Source organism: Oncorhynchus mykiss, chromosome 3 (assembly GCF_013265735.2).
Source record: "Oncorhynchus mykiss isolate Arlee chromosome 3, USDA_OmykA_1.1, whole genome shotgun sequence".
NCBI classification, from domain to species: Eukaryota; Metazoa; Chordata; class Actinopteri; order Salmoniformes; family Salmonidae; genus Oncorhynchus; species Oncorhynchus mykiss.
Window position 1 is genome coordinate 74,055,044 of NC_048567.1, and position 20,785 is coordinate 74,075,828.

General features: G+C 44.2%; 1 protein-coding gene across 5 annotated transcripts in view; it reads left to right on the plus strand.

Annotated features, from left to right (window-relative positions):
• LOC110504735 (probable ubiquitin carboxyl-terminal hydrolase FAF-X) overlaps positions 1–20,785 on the plus strand; it is a 72,817-nt gene that overhangs the window by 23,850 nt on the left and 28,182 nt on the right. For all 5 annotated transcript variants that reach the window (XM_036975177.1, XM_036975173.1, XM_036975175.1 and 2 more), the window contains 13 exons: positions 116–249; positions 449–539; positions 776–889; positions 1,046–1,274; positions 6,908–7,003; positions 9,169–9,380; positions 12,366–12,606; positions 12,715–12,864; positions 13,207–13,327; positions 15,380–15,510; positions 15,647–15,925; positions 16,028–16,153; positions 16,277–16,414. In XM_036975177.1, coding sequence (XP_036831072.1) covers positions 116–249; positions 449–539; positions 776–889; positions 1,046–1,274; positions 6,908–7,003; positions 9,169–9,380; positions 12,366–12,606; positions 12,715–12,864; positions 13,207–13,327; positions 15,380–15,510; positions 15,647–15,925; positions 16,028–16,153; positions 16,277–16,414 — 2,062 coding nt within the window. The remainder of the gene's footprint in view (positions 1–115; positions 250–448; positions 540–775; positions 890–1,045; positions 1,275–6,907; positions 7,004–9,168; positions 9,381–12,365; positions 12,607–12,714; positions 12,865–13,206; positions 13,328–15,379; positions 15,511–15,646; positions 15,926–16,027; positions 16,154–16,276; positions 16,415–20,785) is intronic.

Here is a 20,785-nt window from a genome sequence, read left to right on the forward strand (position 1 = left end):
TTAGGAGGGGGGTTGATCTAAAAGTTGATGTTGTCGGCTTGTCATAGACATGGTGACTAAGTCTCTGAACTTTTATGTCTCTCTCTCTCTCCATCCTTCTCTCTCTGCTCTACAGTCAGACCCAGAGGAGTCCTCATGTGTTCTATCGTCATGACCTGATTAACCAGCTGCAACACAACCATGCCCTGGTCACGCTGGTGGCTGAGAACCTCTCTGCCTACATGGAGACCATGAGGCAGTTCTCTAAAGGTACGGACCACCTCACACAGGAGGGGACATTTTGTCATTCATCACCGTTGCCTTATTCTTAACTTTCAGACTTCTTCTGTAAAACAGAGAAATAGTATTTGATGTTCTATCTATCCTCTTTTTCTAACCCTGGGGCATTTGGGTAAAATTTTAAGATGCACCTTGAGCCCTCACATAGATGATTGTGTGTGTTGTGTAGCCGAGCAGGCGGAGTTTGACCCCCAGACGGTGAGGGTAGGGAGCCGCTACAGCCACGTACAGGAAGTCCAGGAGAGACTCAACTTCCTGAGGTATGACATCACATCCGCAGGGTAGTATCATTAGGCACCAAACAGAAGAAAAGACTGTAACCGGCAGGGACTGAAGCGCTCATTTCTGTTTTCCATTGCAGAGCCCTTTTTAAAACGTTTTATATTGCATGACCTAATGAATACAATCCAGATCATGTTCATTGATTAGTGAATGGTGAACTGAGCCACTGTAGTCTGATCTTCATGGCTAATGTATGTGTCTGTGTTGTCCACAGGTTCCTGCTGAAGGATGGCCAGTTGTGGCTCTGTGCTCCTCAGGCCAAACAGATCTGGAAGTGCCTGGCTGAGAACGCAGTCTTTCTTTGTGACCGAGAGGCCTGCTTCAAATGGTATGCTGCCATCGTCAATATTATTATCACCTCGAAAGGGTGAATATGGCTCCAACATCTTTCTATTTCCTTTTACTCATTCATATAGAACAACTCAAATGTTCTCCTTTTTCTCAACACGTAAAACACCAAGTCAACTCTGTTTTTCTTACACAGGTACTCCAAGCTGATGGGAGATGAGCCAGACCTGGACCCGGACATCAACAAGGACTTCTTTGAGAACAACGTTCTGCAGCTGGACCCGTCTCTGCTCACGGAGAACGGCATGAAGTGCTTTGAGAGGTTCTTCAAGGCCGTCAACTGCAGGGAGGGCAAGCTGGTGGCCAAACGTAGGGCCTACATGATGGACGACCTGGAACTCATAGGCCTGGACTACCTCTGGAGGGTGAGTTATTTATCCTACTTATCACTGTTAGGAAGCTGTTATAACTGGCAGCTGTTGCTCCTTGTAGGGCTGGACCAATGTTTCCTCTAGTGCAGAATAAATATCAGCCCATGCAGAGAAGCATGAGATTGAACGTCACTCAACTTTTTAGAGTTTTTCCAGTTAACACTATCAACCTTTTCCCTTTACTGTGGGAATTGTGATTGAATCAACACAGTATTAGCCACTTTCAAAGCATTACAGAAACAAAACTATGCAATACTTGGTATGCAAAACCAACTATGCATGAGATTTAGTTTTAGGCAGAATACATCGGAATAGGATTCTATAGCATTGAAAGGCACGACTCAGGCCCGTACTCTACACAGACCTTTGCGCTGTAACCAAACAGAGCTGCAGTAGGTATATATGCAAATAGATATATGCAAATAGACCATTGCCATATATGGATCTGTGCCATTCACTTTGATCTGGACTGTGTTTACAGCATGAGCGGTTGTGAGTAGATGCGCTTGTTTTGAGATCAAAGCAAGAGCTGCATGTAGACACGTGTGCACATTTGTATATTCGTTCATATCATTTGCTAGTTAGTGAGTTGTTAGCCCAGTTATAGATAATTTGTTATTAGCAATGGAGGAGTGGTTGCTTCCTTCAAGAGCACAAAACGTGTGCATTTCTAGCCATCTTTGAAAAGTGTGTCAGTTAATTCGTTTTTTTTAATTTTATTTATTTTTTTCTTCTTAAAGGGGCCGTTTTGTATTTTGAGACTAAATAAATAAGCTAAGGCGCAAATAGGCACAGGGGTAGCATAATTGGTCTGATTCTCTGTTATAATGGTATGGGAATAATTATGCATTTTATTTTGTCAAGTGGTTTCTTGCATCAAACAACAAAACAACATTTTCAGTCGCCTCCTTGACAAATGGATAAACAGGGTAATGTCAAGCCCTGCCTTTTTTTCTCTTCTGTTTTTCAAAAGGCTCATTGAACACCACACATTGGCTGCTAAACTGTAGGCTGAATGGTAGAACAGCTATTTTCATGTTGACATGTTATGGGATGCATTTTCTCCATTGTTTTTGATGGTAAGGCCACTCTGATAGGCTTACATTAGGATCAAATAGCCACAGTAACCTACCTGACCACTGTTAAAACTGTAACTTAAAGCGGGTACAAGAAATTAGCTAAGTGCTGAAAAAATTGAGGGAACATTAGGCTGGACTTCCTCCGGGAAGGTGGGATTTATAAAGCACTGTGGTTATGCAGACAGCTGTAACCATCTTTTTAAACCTTGAACTCCCTATGGACTACATACAATGACTTCAGAAAGTATTCAGACCCCTTGACTTTTTCCACATTTTGTTACGTTATCACCTTATTTTAAAATTGATTAAATAAATAAAAATCCTCATCAATGTACACACGATACCGCCATAATGACAAAGCAAAAACAGGGTTTTAGACATTTTTGCAAATGCATTGAAAATAAAAATAAATGTATCTTATTTACTTAAGTATTCAGACCCTTCGCTATGAGAGTCCAAATTGAGCTCCGGTGCATCCTGTTTCCATTGATCATCCTTGACGTTTCTACAACTTGATTGGAGTACACTTTTTGGTAAATTCAACTGATTGGACATGATTTGTAAAAGCACCTGTCTATATAAGGTCTCACAGTTGATACTGCATGTCAGAACAAAAACCAAACCATGAGGTTGAAGGATTTGTCTGTATTTCTTCGAGACAGGATTGTGTTGAGGCACAGATCTGGGGAAGGGTACCAAACATTTATGCAGCATTGAATGTCCCCAAGAACACAGTGGCCTCCATTCTTACATGGAAGAAGTTTGAAACCACCAAGACTCTTCCTAGAGCTGACCGCCTGGCCAAACTGAACAATCGTGGGGGAAGGCCTTGGTCTGGGAGGTGACCAAGAACCCGATGGTCACTGACAGAGCTCCAGAGTTCCTCTGTTGAGATGGGAGAACCTTCCAGAAGGACAACCATCTCTGCAGCACTCCACCAATCAGGCCTTTATGGTAGTGGCCAGACAGATGCCACTCCTCAGTAAAAGGCACATGACAGCCCACTTGGAGTTTGCCAAAAGGCCCCTAAAGACTGTCAGACAATGAGAAACAAGATTCTCTGGTCTGATGAAACCAGCATGGTGGTGGCAGGATCGAGGGAAAGTACTAGAAAAGTACAGAGATCCTTGATAACCTGCTCCAGAGCACTCAGGACCTCCGACTGGGGCAAATGTTCACTTTCCAACAGGACAACAACCCTAAGCACACAGCCAAGACCACGCAGGAGTGGCTTCGGGCAGTGATGGAAAAAGTACGCAATTATCATACTTTTTAAAATGTATTGAATATTTAAAACATACAATATACTTGCAGTGAAGCCGCTCAATAACTACATCACATTAGTCATCTAACAGACTACCATCCAGAGCGACACACAGAAGCAACCAGGGTCAACGCCGTGCTCAAGGGCATGTCAACAGATCTCCCACAAGGTCAAAAACGGGGACCCGAACCAGCGATTCATCAGCCACTGGCCCAGGGAACAAAAGAGAGAAAAGAAAGACAAACAGAGAACAACAATGCAAAAGACATGAAGTACAACAAAAATCATAACAGCAAGGCCAACTGAATATGTTTGAGTGCATGTATGGCACTATTTACGTGTGTGTGTCCGTGTGCATGTGTTCAAATACCTGCACGGCATCAGCCTCAGACAAACCGGCATTAGCTGTAACAACACTGCCCCTCAGTGTCATTCAAACTTACTGGGAGAAACTCCACAAATACAGGTGTGCCAAGCTTTTAGTGTCATCCCCAAGAAGACTTGAGGCTGTAATCGCTGCCAAAGGTGCTTCAACATGGTACTGAGTAAAGGATCTGAATACTTATGTAAAAGTGATGTTTCTGTTTTTTATTTAATAATTTAGCAAACATCTAAAAAAAAATAGTTTTTGCTTATTGTTTTGAAGGTTAAATCAATTTAATCAATTTTAGAATAAGGGGTCTGACTACTTTCCGGCGGCACTGTATATTCTGCCTACACCGTCGACTTTTCTGGCCCGTTGTGTATCCAGATGTTTATTTTTGGAGACCTCTGTGTCTGAAACTAACGGTGAAATGACTAACGGCAAGTCTAGCCTACTGTATATGCATTAATGAACTGCTCAAGCATTTTACACTGCTGCTTTCTTGATCATGTTGTCTTCTGTCTCACCAAGCCAAAATTCTAAATGCACAACTTCAAAGAAGACCATACCCTCTGAATGCTGCTATTTGAAGTGATGCTCATTAGTAATTTCCGAGCATCTATAAACCTCTGGGTTCTGTGGGATTGTTTTCGGAGCAACTGGAACTGATAGACTTAGTGAGTATGGGAGAGGGTGGGCGGCTGACCCAGTTATTTAGCAGCCTCGCTGTTTGTGACCTACATGGCCTGTAATCTCTCTGTGTTAAATGCAGTCCTTACATCACAGAGAAACAGACAAGTCTTCTGGATGCTGCTAAACCAAACATCAGCTTCTGCGGCGCTGAGGAGGGAGGGCTGTTTTAAATGTTGTAAGAGTCTGTCAGTCCAATGACTTCCGATGATGTTGTGTAGTCTGTTAGGGCTTTATAACGGTACATGTATTTGTACAGCTCGGTACGGAGACCTCGGTTCGGTCCGCACTGTGGACACGAATGAGTACATGAAACACTATGCCTATAGGTTACACTGCATTGTATGCCATTGCCAAGTGAGTAAATCTGAGCTGCAATAAACATTTTAGGCTATTCTGCTGAAACTACAGTCCATGTGCCCGATGTAATCAAAATTCAAATCTTAACTAGCGGATTTCAAACTATCCTTTTCGCCATCTTTCAGGAACCTTTTGGCTTCACAGTCGATTAAAACGGTGATGGGCAGATAAAACGTTAATATGTTCCCCACTGCTCAACGAGAATAGCCTATGCAGAGTGGTGCGTGTAGCTTGTCGTCCATTCACAAGTAATCAAAGCGCCACTACAGTCAGAGCATCCGTGTCTGATAAAGCAAGTTAGGAGATGATCTAATCAATGGAAAATGGAATTAAAAGTTAAATGAGAAGTATATGCTACAACAAACGAGCCAGTTAGGCTGCTATTTATTATCAGAATGGAGGTGTTCTTTGTAACTAGGAAAGGAAGAACGCCCATGCAGACTCAATTAGCAGCTAATTTACCTAGCTCTCTTAGCCAACTAGCTTCTCTCGGTTTGATGCCACCAAGACAGGTTTCTAGGTAATCATATGTTATGATTAATAGTCTAGTAATGACAAGCTAGAAGTTAGTCTACTAGCGCAAGTTGGCTTGGTTGGGTGCTTCCTCCCTTGCTCCCGTTTCACTTGCTCACAGCACACACACCGCAAGGCCCCCCCTCTGCCTGCTCTCCCTCAAGCTGCATCCGCTCTAGTTAAAAAAGTAGTTTACAAGTTGACTTTTCGGCTGCTTCCCTCACTCGGATCCGACCACGTCTATACGGAACTGGTCTCTATATTGAAAAATGTATGATGCATATATGTTGGGTTGGAAAAGCCCCAGGTCCATTTCGGAATGGGTCCTTGAGGCCCAACATAACAATCCCTGTCACAACAGACAATAATGCCAGGAACATTGTGAATTAGGGTGCTTTTTAATTTAACGTATTTGGCCAATAAACACACATTAACAACATTAACAACAGTAACTGTTGGAATTTCATTTTTCCGCTATACCGTACGCAATACGTACCAAACCATGGGTTTGGTCAAACTGTTACACCATTAGTCTGTCCAATGGCTTCTGATGAGGATGTTGTATAGGCTGTCAGTCAGTCCAATGGCTTCTGATGATGATGTATAGGCTGTCAGTCTGTCCAATGGCTTCTGATGATGATGTTGTATAGGCTGTCAGTCAGTCCAATGGCTTCTGATGGTGTTGTATAGGCTGTCAGTCAGTCCAATGGCTTCTGATGATGATGTACAGGCTGTCAGTCAGTCCAATGGCTTCTGATGATGATGAAACATGTGTTGGTTGAAAGTGTTCTTCTAATTCACGCTCTGGGCATATTAGATGATTCACAGGTTCATTTGTTTTAGATGTGGGATTTCTAAACCTTGTTCTCACGTGCTATGCATAGCTGATTCAGGAGTTGTGTTTTTGTATATTTGGGTATTCAGCCTTTTTGCACAGTAGGGGCCTAGGCTGCATTTGAGCTCATAGGATTTTCTCATGTGCAATGTTTGGTTGTGAATAATTTATTTTATTGCATCCTAAGCAAAGCTCATTTTACAGCGCTGATGTTATTGATTTGGCTGTTAAGCCTTGCGTGGTGGTACACATTTAGCCCGTACACACAAACACACACACACACACAGTATTTGAGGCTGGGTTAATGTACTGCTGTTAGTGTGTGAAATCAGCTCAGGGTCAGCGGTAGTGACTGGTGATGATTCTGTGGGCTGCTGCTGAGTGCCTATTAATGGCCCCCTCCTCTAGTTTGGATGAGTCATAAAACACACACACTTTTCAGTGTTGTCTCCAGGGCTGTGTGATAGAGAGAGAGAAAGCCGGAGGCGTCCATTGATTCCATCTGAAATTTCCTCTTGCCAGGTCGTAATTCAAGGGAGTGATGACATCGCCAGTCGAGCCATAGACCTGCTGAAAGAGATCTACACCAACCTCGGACCAAAACTACAAGTCAATCAGGTACCCTGGGTGTCCGCTGTCCCGGTAACAATAACGGCTCAATCTGCTGTTAGGTCATCCTAAAACATCTAGCCGTTTTGAGACAACCACTTACATATAAACACAGTCATGAATAGAATAGTGATTGTATTGGTGATCGATGATAGTTGATGATAATCTAGACTGGAACAGTCAGTGTGATACAGCGCTACAGCAACTGTTTTCCATTCCCTACCTCTGAGATCCCTATTGCACATATTGGTTTTATGTATGTTAACTGGGTTAACTGCCGAAAAATATATTTCACCAGCCGTGCTTATCGGTCTATCGGTTAATTTACATAATTTAGTGGAATTAAATTGGATTATATATTTTCTTTTAGTCGTCATGTATCTTATTTATCACAGGCGCGAGGCATACAGAGCCTAGTTTGATAAGCGTAATGGCCTATCACCTGTCAGACAGCACGAGAGCATCTCCTCAAAATGCTGGTACTTTTTTTTTTTACAGCCCAGTTGTTGCACAACAAATAACAATTTGCGTGTTTTAACGGCCACAATTAATGGCCACAACTCAACTCTATAGTCAACGGGTAGGCAGGCTCTAGTCAACGGGTAGGCAGGCTCTAGTCAACGGGTAGGCAGGCTCTAGTCAACGGGTAGGCAGGCTCTAGTCAACGGGTAGGCAGGCTCTAGTCAACGGGTAGGCAGGCTCTAGTCAACGGGTAGGCAGGCTCTAGTCAACGGGTAGGCAGGCTCTAGTCAACGGGTAGGCAGGCTCTAGTCAACGGGTAGGCAGGCTCTAGTCAGCGGGTAGGCAGGCTCTAGTCAGCGGGTAGGCAGGCTCTAGGCAACGGGTAGGCAGGCTCTAGTCAGCGGGTAGGCAGGCTCTAGTCAGCGGGTAGGCAGGCTCTAGTCAGCGGGTAGGCAGGCTCTAGTCAGCGGGTAGGCAGGCTCTAGGCAGCGGGTAGGCAGGCTCTAGGCAACGGGTAGGCAGGCGCTAGGCAACGGGTAGGCAGGCTAGTCAACGGGTAGGCAGGCTAGTCAACGGGTAGGCAGGCGCTAGGCAACGGGTAGGCAGGCGCTAGGCAACGGGTAGGCAGGCGCTAGGCAACGGGTAGGTAGGCTCTAGTCAGCGGGTAGGCAGGCTCTAGGCAACGGGTAGGCAGGCTAGTCAACGGGTAGGCAGGCTAGTCAACGGGTAGGCAGGCTCTAGGCAACGGGTAGGCAGGCGCTAGGCAACGGGTAGGCAGGCGCTAGGCAACGGGTAGGCAGGCGCTAGGCAACGGGTAGGCAGGCGCTAGGCAACGGGTAGGCAGGCGCTAGGCAACGGGTAGGCAGGCTCTAGGCAACGGGTAGGCAGGCTATCAGGACGTCATCCACCACTTTACAATGTGAGCTTGAGGCAATATAACTGTTTGAAACCTGAATAATTTAATTCACTTCAAAGAATGAGTCATGTCTTACCTTGCTTCAAAGTAGCCTAGACAAAATTCTGCCCTAGAAGTGTTGAGGCATTCTTTTAGAAAATACTTCCTTGTGCCATTAACCAGCATTTCTCTCCTGTTTTATTGGTTTTCATATAAACTTCCTTTCGTTGTCCAGAAGCCAAAGGCACAATCCTAGTCATATTAGTAACCCATCCTAGTTGTTCCTATTAGATCCCCCTCCCCCCCCCCTTTCTATGTTTGGAACCGTTTGCATTAGGTGTGCTGTTTTAGAATAGTGTTTTCCCACAAATTGTATTTTGGCAAATGTAGGTTTTATTGGCTGCTTCATTAAAGCAGTTGAATGTTCAATAACAGGCTATATATAGCCTTTTGACTGGAAGACCATAGGCTTACTATTGTTGCATGTTTTCATTAAGCTCAAAGGAAAATGTCTGTTTCTTGAATGCATGCATAGTATTTTCTGTTGGTCATTTTACTGTTAGGAAAAAAATATAACCGTTTGTTGTCCGGTTAAGGAGGGTTGGTTAGTCGGAAGCAGAATTGACCAAAATGTGCATCCCTAATTGGTACTATTTCCAGTACTAGCACCTGATTCCTGACGGATGGATTGGAACACACTGCACTTAGTTCCATACAAACACTGTCAACCATTAAACATTAAACTCCCTCTCCTGAACTCACTACTCTGACTGTCCTTCCCCCCTGCCGTCCTCCCCCCTCATCTCCCCCAATGCAGGTAGAGATCCACGAGGATTTCATCCAGTCATGTTTCGACCGTCTGAAGGCGTCGTACGATACGCTCTGTGTTCTGGAAGGGGACAAGGACAGCATCAACTGTGCCCGGCAGGAGGCCATCCGCATGGTCCGCGTGCTCACTGTGCTCAAGGAGTACATCAACGAGTGTGACAGCGACTACCATGAGGAGAGGACCATACTGCCCATGTCCAGGTAGGGGAGGGGACTGACGGACGGACCTTTTGTCCTGATAAATGTTTTCCCGTTTTGTCTTGGCCCCTCTCTTTCCATATGTCTGTCCTTTTCTGTTCGCTCTCATTTTCATACATTTAAGATAATTACTGAGACTTGGTTCAAAAACGTCTGTGCCAGGCTCGTATGTGTCTCTGAATGGATATGATGTTTATTGATCTGACAGAGGTGGGGGTGTCGCCATATTCATAAAGAACTTGAATGTTGCTGTCTGTATTACCAGCTCTATGCCCAATACATTTGAGTGTCTTGTCCTAGATATGGACTTTGGTAATAATGCCAAACTAACATTAGTGGGAGTTTATTGCCCTCCCAATTGCCCTTAGCAAATTGTCTGACTTGCTGTGCTGACATCTGCGGGACACCTTTAGTCATATTGAGTTAACTTGACACCATCAGATATCAGTTTCCTGCTAAATCTGTTTTAATATTGTGTGATTTTTAACCTGGATTGGTTGATTCCAATATCAGATAGACTGGATGATATTTATACTGAGCTAAATTTAACTCCACTGATAATTAAACCATACCACCCCAATTTAAAACACCCTAAAAAATGGACTCTCTTGGATATCATTCTGACAAACGCCCCTCATAAGTATACAGCCAATGGAATCTTTGCTAACAAGCTCGGTGACTGTTGTCCCATTGCATGTATTAGAGATACTAAGCTACTTAAATCGTGTCTACGCATTATTACAAAGATACATTTTAGAATTTTCAATGAGTAACATTTCCTGTATGACTTGGGGTTATGTCCTCTATCTCTGATTCAAATCAGGCCCTTAAATGTTTTACCTCTCTGTTGCACATAAGAATGCCCCATATAAAAGATTAAGAGTAAAGGACAGATCTAACCCATGGTTCATGCATTAATTGTCTGAAAGATTTCATGAAAGAAACTTAGCTTGGGCTAAGGTTAGATTGACTGATTCTGCCTCTACTTCTCAAATGTCTGAAGGACTGCCAATCAGATGTCTGTCTTAGGTTAGAAAAGCAGTCAACATACTTCATGAATTGTGTATCTTAGAGTGGTGGAAATCCAGCTAAATTTTGGAAAGTGATCAAATCTTTTGATTTGGTACCATAACAGATACAAATGACATTGGTTGTGCTTTTAATAACCATTTTGCCTCAGCTGGCCATCTATTTGAAAGAACGGTTTCTGAAAATACCTTCATTGCCCTCTTTTTGTCCTTTAATCCCCAATAAACAGATACCAGATAGTCATGCTATTCCAGGCATACTCTTTTCTTCTTCCTCATTTGAACCAGTTATGTCAATGAATGTAGTGCCTTGCAGAATAAATAATCATCCGCAGGAGCTGATTCGCTTGATCCCTTTCTACTGCAGCTTTCTGCCCGCCTCATTGTAGAATCTTTGACCCACATTTTTTATTTATCAATTGCTTCTGGTGCTATCCCTAAGACCTGGAAGGCGGTGCATGTCCTCCCCCTTTACAAAAGTGGAGAACCTTCTGACCTAGATAACTACTGCCCAATTTCTAAACAATCTAATATTTGAACCACTGGCAAACTCTCAGCTAAGACCTTTTTTCACTTCAAATTGTATTGTTAATGTGCACCAGTCTGGTTTTAGATCTAGACATAGCACTGTTTCAGCAGCTCTGCTTGTCTTAAATTATATAATAAATTGCTTGGATCATAGGAATCACTGTGCTGCCATATTTGTAGACCTATCTAAGGTCTTTGACACTGTCGACCATCCTCCCCTACTCATTCAAAGATTGTCTGAAATTGGCCACGACCAGGTGTCTTGCAGTTAGTTTTGGAACTACATGTCAGACAGGAAACTGTGATTTCTGATGGTGTCAAGTTACCTCAATATTACTAAAGGTGTCCCGCAGGTGTCAATTTTGGGACCTGTCCTTTTGACTATTTATATAAATAATATTGGTCTATCTGCAAAAACCTGTAACATTCATCTGTATGTGTGCTGATGACCCTGTTATTTACGCTTTTGTCCTCTATGTTGTAGCTGCAATCTGATTTTGTTGCCTTACAAAAATTCGCTGGCGATTTTAAAATGAGTACTTCATGTGGGGAAAAACAACTAAATGTATGCTGTTTTCTAACTCTCATAGAAATGTATTTCAGATGGGTTACAAATGTATGCATTGGATGGGTGTTTCAGCAAGCACGTTCCCGCCTATAAATATATCTGCTTTTGAATTGACAAATTGCCGTTTAAAAAACATACCGATGGGCAAGTGAAGGAGCTGACATTTTAAAGTAGGCTTTAAAAAAACATTTTTTTTTTAAATAGATCATGCCTTTCCCTAAACAGCAGGAAGCAGATTGTACAGTCAACTTTCCTGCCAGTTCATGACTATGGTGACATCTTTTATCATAGTGCACTTCGCTTCATCACAGTTTAGTTTTAGAACGCATCACTGCATCCTGTATCAAAAGGATGACTGTTCCTCATTAAAGTCCCATAGACGTCTTCATTACTCCCTTTTTGTTTTTATAAAGCGCTACTACACAAGCTTCCTACCTACCTCACTTCACTGTTAAAATAAAATAAAAAAATGAGACCCCAAACCCGTTCACAGGGATGGTTAACTCTCCAAGTTCCACTAGTGCGTACCGTTCTAGGTAAATCCTCTTTCAGTTTTAGTGCTGACCCCACTTTTGGACTAGCTTACAAACTTCCTACATCTTGACACCCTGGTTCCTCTAGGGAAGTTTAGAACTTTAATATTGAATGAGAATTGTCACTGTTTGGATTGAATAATTGTTGTGTTTGTGGTATTTGAAGCTGTCATGTTGATTTTTGTCATTTGTATTTTATTTATACTGATTATTTAGAGTTTGTTGTGTTGTCCTTCGGGCACCTTTTTAGAAATGAGACCCTGGTCTCAATGGGTTCCCCTGAATAAATAAAAGTTCAACACAAATCTCCTCTCTCTCTCTCTTCTTTCAGGGCGTTTCGGGGGAAGCACATCACGTTGATCGTGCGTTTCCCTAACCAAGGCCGTCAGGTGGATGACCTGGACATCTGGTCTCACACCAACGACACCATTGGCTCAGTGCGCCGCGGTATCCTCACACGCATCAAGGCCAACGCCACGCACACCAAGATAGAGCTCTTCATTGGCGGGGAGGTTGTTGACCCAGCCGACGACAGGAAGCTGATTGGCCAGCTCAACCTGAAAGACAAAACGGTGAGCGCAATGAGCCATGTTTTGATGAGTCACAAGTGCATTTTTTCTTTGACTATTTATACAGAATGGTTTGTCTGTCTTTATATTCTCCCGTGTGTGTGTGTGTAGTTGATCACAGCCAAGCTGACCCAGGTGAGTGCCAACATGCCTTCCAGCCCAGACAGCTCCTCGGACTCTTCCACTGGCTCACCGGGTAACCATGGCAACCACTTCAGCGAAGGGCCCAACCCCGAGGTGGAGAGCTGCCTCCCTGGAGTGGTGAGTGACTTTTAAACACAGACACACAAACACACACACACACACAGCTGTCTCCCTGGAGAGGTGAGTGCATTTTAAACATACTCACAGCTGCTCCCACCGGTGTGGCGCGTCGTTTTCTCGTCAGTCACCGTTACTTGGGAAGGGTGCCCAGATAGTAGAAAGACTGCAATGTCAAAATGCCCCATTCAACTACAGCGACTCTGCAGTTTATCTCCCACTGTCACATGGAACTACTGTCATCAAAACAAGTTTGTCTCAAAAAAAGATGGATGTCGGGCCTAGCGATGCATGATCGCAGATGAGTAACCCCTTGTCTCCCTGGTCTCGCTCTGTCTTCAGATCATGTCTCTCCACCTGCGCTACGTCTCCTTCCTGTGGCAGGTAGCAGACCTGGGCTGTAGCCCCAACATGCCTCTGCTACGAGACGGAGCCAGAGTACTGATGAAGCTGATGCCTCCAGGTACAGTACTCTCTGTGGTACATGTGGGCCGTGCCTTTTATTCTCCACCCTTCTCCCCAAATGTGCACTTGCAAACCCCCCTTTCATGAATAAAATAAAAAAAATTGTGCTTTATAGAGAGTTTTCCAACATTGTTAAATCTACAATGGGAAGCGTGCAAGTGCACATTTCAGGAGAAGGTTGGCGAATTGGGATGTAGCCGTAGATGGGTTTCTCTCATGACAATGCTATATTTTTCTCAAAGATTTTTACCAAGCCAGCACGGGTGGATAAATGTGAGATGTGTATATGACCGATATACAGGTAACTAATAAAAAATAAAGGAAACATCAATTGAGTGTCTTAATAGGGGTCACCATGAGCCACCAGAACAGCTTCAATGCGCCTGGAACTATTGGATGGATGCAACACCATTCTTGCACAAGAAATACCATAATTTGTTGTTTTGTTGATGGTTGTGGGAAACACTCTCAGGCGCCGCTCCAGAATCTCCCATAAGTGTTCAATTGGGTTGAGATCTAGTGACTGAGACACACACTTTAAACCCCCTATGATCCTTTGAGACTCCCCTGTGATCTCTTCTAGTCTTGGTAGACAAAATGTCTCACTCACCGGCAAGTTTATTAGGTACACACATCTAGTACCGTTTCGGACCTCCAGACCAGCCTGAATTCTTCAGAAAGGTTCCACAGGCATGTTGGTCCAATTGCTGCAGATTGGACGGTGGTACATTCTGTGACCAGCCCGTTCCATGTCATCTCATAGATGCTCTGTTGGGTTGAGGTCTAGGGACTGACCAGGCCACTCAAGTAAACTGAACTCACTGTCATGTTCCAGGCAATGTTTATCCACTCCTCATTTGTCCAGTGTTGGTGATCGCGTGCCCACGGGAGCCGCTTCTTGTTCTTAGCTGATAGGAGTGGAACCCGGTGTGGTCGTCTGCTGCAGTAGCCCATCCGTGACACAGACCGTCGAGTTGTGTGTTCTGAGATGTCGTTTTTCACAACGCTGTTGTACTGAGCCGTTATTTGTCTGTTTGTGGTCCGCCTGTTAGCTTGCAAGATACATGCCATTCTCCTTCGACCCCCCCCCCCCCCCCCCCCCCCCCCCCCCCCTCCATCAATGAGCTGTTTTTGGCCCACAGTACTGCTGTTTACTGAATATGTTTAGTTTGTTTTACCATTCTCTGTAAACTCTAGACACTGTTGTGGGTGAAATGCCCAGGTGGGCAGCCTTTTCGGAGATACTGGATCCTGCGCGTCAGGCACCGACAATCATACCGCGCTCAAAGTTGCTTAGGTCACTCGTTTTGCCCATTCTAACGTTCAATCGAAATGTAACTGAATGCCTCGAAGCCGATCTGCCTGCTTTATATAGCTAGCCATGGCTACAGTACTCACTGTCTGTAGGAGCGATCCATTTTCCTAAACGGGGTGGTGTACCTAATAAACTGGTCAGTGAGTGTACGGTATAGAACCTGTTGATTGTGTAGATGACCGTACAGTATAGAACCTGTTGATGTTTTGTGTAGATGACCGTACAGTATAGAACCTGTTGATTGTGTAGATGACCGTACAGTATAGAACCTGTTGATGTTTTGTGTAGATGACCGTACAGTATAGAACCTGTTGATGTTTTGTGTAGATGACCGTACAGTATAGAACCTGTTGATGTTTTGTGTAGATGACCGTACAGTATAGAACCTGTTGATGTTTTGTGTAGATGACCGTACAGTATAGAACCTGTTGATTGTGTAGATGACCGTACAGTATAGAACCTGTTGATGTTTTGTGTAGATGACGTACAGTATAGAACCTGTTGATGTTTTGTGTAGATGACCGTACAGTATAGAACCTGTTGATGTTTTGTGTAGATGACCATACAGTATAGAACCTGTTGATTGTGTAGATGACCGTACAGTATAGAACCTGTTGATTGTGTAGATGACCGTACAGTATAGAACCTGTTGATTGTGTAGATGACCGTACAGTATAGAACCTGTTGATTGTGTAGATGACCGTACAGTATAGAACCTGTTGATGTTTTATGTAGATAACAGTACCGTGGAGAGCCTGCGTGGTGTATGTCTGGACCATGCCAAGCTGGGAGAGAACGGCCTCAGCCCAACACTGGACTCACGCTTCTTTGGCCCCTCGCCATCACAAGTCCTCTACCTCATAGAGGTGGGTTTCATTCTGTGTGTGTGTGTGTGTGTAGTCGTTGCCGATTTGAGTGTCACATCATTACCATAGCAGGTGGTCTACACTTTTCTCTCTGTTGACCAGTTCCACTGTGCATGTATATCTCTCCCCTCCTCAGGTGGTGTATGCCCTGCTCATGCCAGCCAGCTCCACATTGGGTGAGGACGCCAGCGACTTCCAGTACAACTTCCTGAAGAGTGGCGGGCTACCGCTGGTACTGAGCATGCTCACGCGGAACAACTTCCTGCCGTCGGCCGACATGGAGACGCGGCGAGGGGCGTACCTCAACGCTCTTAAGATCGGCAAACTGCTGCTCACCGCTGTTGGGTTCGGACACGTCAAAGCTGTGGCCGAGGCCTGCCAGCCCAACGCTGAGGGGACCACACCCGTCTCACCGGTTAGTTAGTTACTCAGTTATACGCACACACACATACAAACACATGCGTGTGAACTAGGATTGTGACAGCCATGTTGATGTTAACATCCACTCTCCCTTCAGATTAACCAGGCCACTCACGACCAGGCTTTGGTCCTCCAGAGTGCCCTGCAGAACCTCCCCAACCCTGCCTCTGAGTGCATGCTCCGCAATGTAGCTATACGCCTGGCCCAACAGATCTCTGACGAGGTTAGAGGGGAAGGGAGGGAGGGAGGGACTGAAGAGAAAGCATAATAAGAAATAGAGAGACATGTTGCTATGTTATTTACGGTAATATCTCCTCTAATTGAAGTCTTTCCCCATCCCTCCCAGAACTTCTTCCAGGCGTCGAAGTATATCCCTGAGATCTGTGTGATCCGGGCGGTGCAGAAGATAGCATGGGCTTCAGGCTGTGGCACCATACAGTTGGTCTTCAGCTCCAATGAAGAGATCAGCAAAATCTATGAGAAGGTACCTACTTGTGCGGCTGCTTATCTCTCCATCATCAGTCCATTGATTGATGTCTGCTTTTATTTTGGTCTCAGCCTGAGGAGATTGGAGTGTGCAGATACATTGTTGTGGGGTGGTGCGTGTTTATTTGTATTGACACAAGTGTTTGTTGTCAGTGTATCTTCTTCATTGATACAAGGTTGGTGTTTTATGTTTGGCCTGTACAGTCACAGATCTGTTTGTTGTGTTTTGGCCTGCCAAATCAAATTTTATTTGTCACATACACACGGTTAGCAGATGTTAATGTGAGTGTAGCGAAATGCTTTTGCTTCTAGTTCCAACCATGCAGTAATATCTAACAAGTAATCTAACAATTTCACAACAACTACCTAATACACACACAAGTGTAAAGGAATAAATAAGAATATGTACATAAAAATATATATGGATGAGCGAAGGCCCGAACAGCATAGGCAAGATGCAGTAGATGGTATAGAGTACAGTATATACATATGAGATGAGTAATGTAGGGTATGTAAACATTTATATAAAGTGGCATAGTTTAAAGTGACTAGTGAAACATTTATTACATGCAATTGTTAATTATTAAAGTGGCTAGAGATTGAGTCAGTATGTTGGCAGCAACCACTCAATGTTAGTGGTGGCTGTTAGAAGCTGTTTTTCAGTTTCTCGGTCCCAGCTATGATGCACCTGTACTGACCTCGCCTTCTGGATGATAGCGGGGTGAACAGGCAGTGGCTCGGGTGGTTGTTGTCCTTGATCTTTTTGTTTTCCTGTGACATCGGGTGCTGTAGGTGTCCTCGAGGGCAGATAGTTTGCTCACAATGATGTGCGTTGTGCAGACCTCACTACCCTCTGGCGAGAGCCTTACGGTTGTGGGCGGAGCAGTTGCCGTACCAGGCGGTGATACAGCCGACAGGATGCTCTCGATTGTGTATCTGTAAAAGTTTGAGTGTTTTTGGTGAATTTCTTCAGCCTCCTGAGGTTGAAGAGGCGCTGTTGCGCCTTCTTCACCATGTTGTTTGTGTGGGTGAACCATTTCAGTTTGTCCGTGATGTGTACTTCTCTTTCCACCTTCTCCACTACTGTCCCGTCGATGTGGATAGGGGGATGCTCCTTCTGCTGTTTCCTGAAGTCCACGATCGTCTCCTTTGTTTTGTTGACGTTGAGTGTGAGGTTATTTTCCTGACACCACACTCTGAGGGCTAGAGGTCGACCGATTTAATCTGAATGGCCGATTCATTAGGGCCGATTTCAAGTTTTCATAACAATCGGAAATCGGTATTTTTGGATAACGATTTGGCCGATATTATTATTATTATTATTATTATTTTATTTTTTTACACCTTTATTTAACTAGGAAAGTCAGTGAAGAACACATTCTTATTTTCAATGACGGCCTAGCAACGGTGGGTTAACTGCCTTGTTCAGGGTCAGAACGACAGATTTTTACCTTGTCAGCTTGGGGGATTGAATCTTGCAATCTTAGTTATCTAGTCCAACGCTCTAACCACCTGCCTTACATTGCACTCCACGAGGAGCCTGCCTGTTACGCGAATTAAGTAAGAAGCTAAGGTTAGTTGCTAGCTAGCATTAAACTTATCTTATAAAAAACAACCAATCAATCATAATCACTAGTTAACTGCATATGGTTGATGGTTGGTTACTAGTTTATCTAGCGTGTCCTGCGTTGCATATAATCGATGCAACGCAGGGGGATTATTTAACAAAAGCTAATTTGTGAAAAAAGAACAATCTTTGCACGACTGTACCTAACCATAAACACCAATGCCTTTCTTGCATATTTGCATACTTGCATATTTAGCTAAAAGAAATCCAGGTTAGCAGGCAATATTAACCAGGTGAAATTGTGTCACTTCTCTTGCGTTCATTGCACGCAGAGTCAGGGTATATGCAACAGTTTGGGCCGCCTGGCTCGTTGCGAACTAATTTGCCAGAATTTTACGTAATTATGACAACATTGAAGGTTGTACAATGTAACAGGAATATTTAGACTTAGGGATGCCACCCGTTAGATAAAATACAGAACGGTTCCGTATTTCACTGAAATAATAAAAGTTTTGTTTTCGAAATGATAGTTTCTGGATTTGACCATATTAATGACCAAAGGCTCGTATTTCTGTGTGTTATTATGTTATAATTAAGTCTATGATTTGATAGAGCAATCTGACTGAGCGATGGTAGGCAGCAGCAGGCTCGTAAGCATTCATTCAAACAGCACTTTCGTGCGTTTTGCCAGCAGCTCTTCGCTGTGCTTCAAGTATTGCGCTGTTTATGACTTCAAGCCTATCAACTCCCGAGATTAAGCTGGTGTAACCGATGTGAAATTGCTAGCTAGTTAGCTGGGTGCGCGCTAGTAGCGTTTCAAACGTCACTAGCTCTGAGACTTGAAGTAGTTGTTCCCCTTGCTCTGCATGGGTAATGATGCTTCAAGGGTGGCTGTTGTCAATGTGTTTCTGGTTCGAGCCCAGGTAGGTGCGAGGAGAGGGACGGAAGCTATACTGTTACACTGGCAATACTAAAGTGCCTATTAGAACATCCAATAGTGAAATACAAATGGTATCGAGAGAAATAGTATTTATAGGACTATATTAACTACAACCTAAAACCTCTTACCTTGGAATATTGAAGTCTCATGTTAAAAGGAACCACCAAATTTCATATGTTCTCATGTTCTGAGCAAGGAACGTAAACATTAGCTTTTTTAAATGGCACATTATGCACTTTTACTTTCTTCTCCAACACTTTTGTTTTTGCATTATTTAAACCAAATTGAACATGTTTCATTATTTATTTGAGGCTAAATGGACTTGTATTGATATTATATTAAGTTAAAATAAGTGTTCATTCAGTATTGTTGTAATTGTCATTATTACAAATAAATACAAATCGGCAGATTTTAATCGTTATCGGCTTTTTTTTGGGTCCTCCAATAATCGGTATCGCCGTTGAAAAATCATAATCGGTCGACCTCTACTGAGGGCCCTCACCTCCTCCCTGTAGGCCGTCTCGTCGTTGTTGGTAATCAAGCCTACCACTGTAGTGTCGTCTGCAAATTTGATGATTTGAGTTGGAGGTGTGCATGGCCACACAGTCATGAGTGAACAGGGAGTACAGGAGAGGGCTGAGAACGCAACCTTGTGGGGCCCCAGTGTTGAGGATCAGCGGGGTGGAGATGTTGTTACCTACCCTCACCACCTGGGGGTGGCCCGTCAGGAAGTCCAGGACCCAGTTGCACAGGGCAGAGTCGAGACCCAGGGCCTCGAGCTTAATGATGTGCTTGGAGGGTACTATGGTGTTAAATGCTGAGCTGTAGTCGATGACCAGCATTCCTACATATGTATTTCTCTTGTCCAGGTGGGTTAGGGCAGAGTGCAGTGTGGTTGCGATTGCGGCGTCTGTGGACTTATTGGGTCGGTAAGCATATTGGAGTGGGTCTAGGGTGTAGGGTGTCGGTGATATGATCCTTGACTAGTCTCTCAAAGCACTTCATGATGACGGAGGTGAGTGCTACGGGGCGATTAGTCATTTAGCTCAGTTACCTTAGCTTTCTTGGTAACTGGAACAATGGTGGCCCTCTTGAAGCATGTGGGAACAGCAGACTGGGATAAGGATTGATTGAATATGCCCGTAAACACACAAGCCAGCTGGTCCGCGCAAGCTCTGGTCCGCGCAAGCTCAAGCTCGTCTGGGCCGGCAGCCTTGCGAGGGTTACCACGTTTAAATGCTTTAGTCACGTTGGCTGCGGTGAAGGAGAGCCCGCAGGTTTTGGTAGCGGGCTGTGTCATTGGCACTGTATTGACCTCAAAGCGAGCAAAGAAGTTGTTTAGTTTGTCTGGGATCATGACATGGTGGTCCGCGACGGGGCTGGTTTTTCTTTTGTAGTCCGTGATGGACTGTAGACCCTGCCACATACCTCTCGTGTCTGAGCCGTTGAATTGCGACTCTACTTTGTCTCTATACTGACGCTTAGCTCGTTTGATTGCCTTGCGGAGGGACTAGCTACACTGTTTGTGTTCGGTCATGTTTCCGGTCGCCTTGCCCTGATTTAAAAGCAGGGGTTTGCGCTTTCAGTTTTGCACGAAAGCTGCCATCAATCCACGGTTTCTGGTTGGGGAAGGTTTTACAGTCACAGATCTTTTTGTTTGGCCTGAACAGTCACATTTGAGTGTTTGTCTGTCGTACTAGTGGGATGATTGTGTGTGTGCTCGTTTGGTGCCTACTGAACTGACTAATAGGTTGATTATGTGCACTGTGCACCTGCTGCCTATCTCCTGAAATACAGAGAAGTGGTTTGTGTTTTGTAAACTCACAGCGGTGTGTGTGTGTGTGTGTGTGTATTCTCCCCCG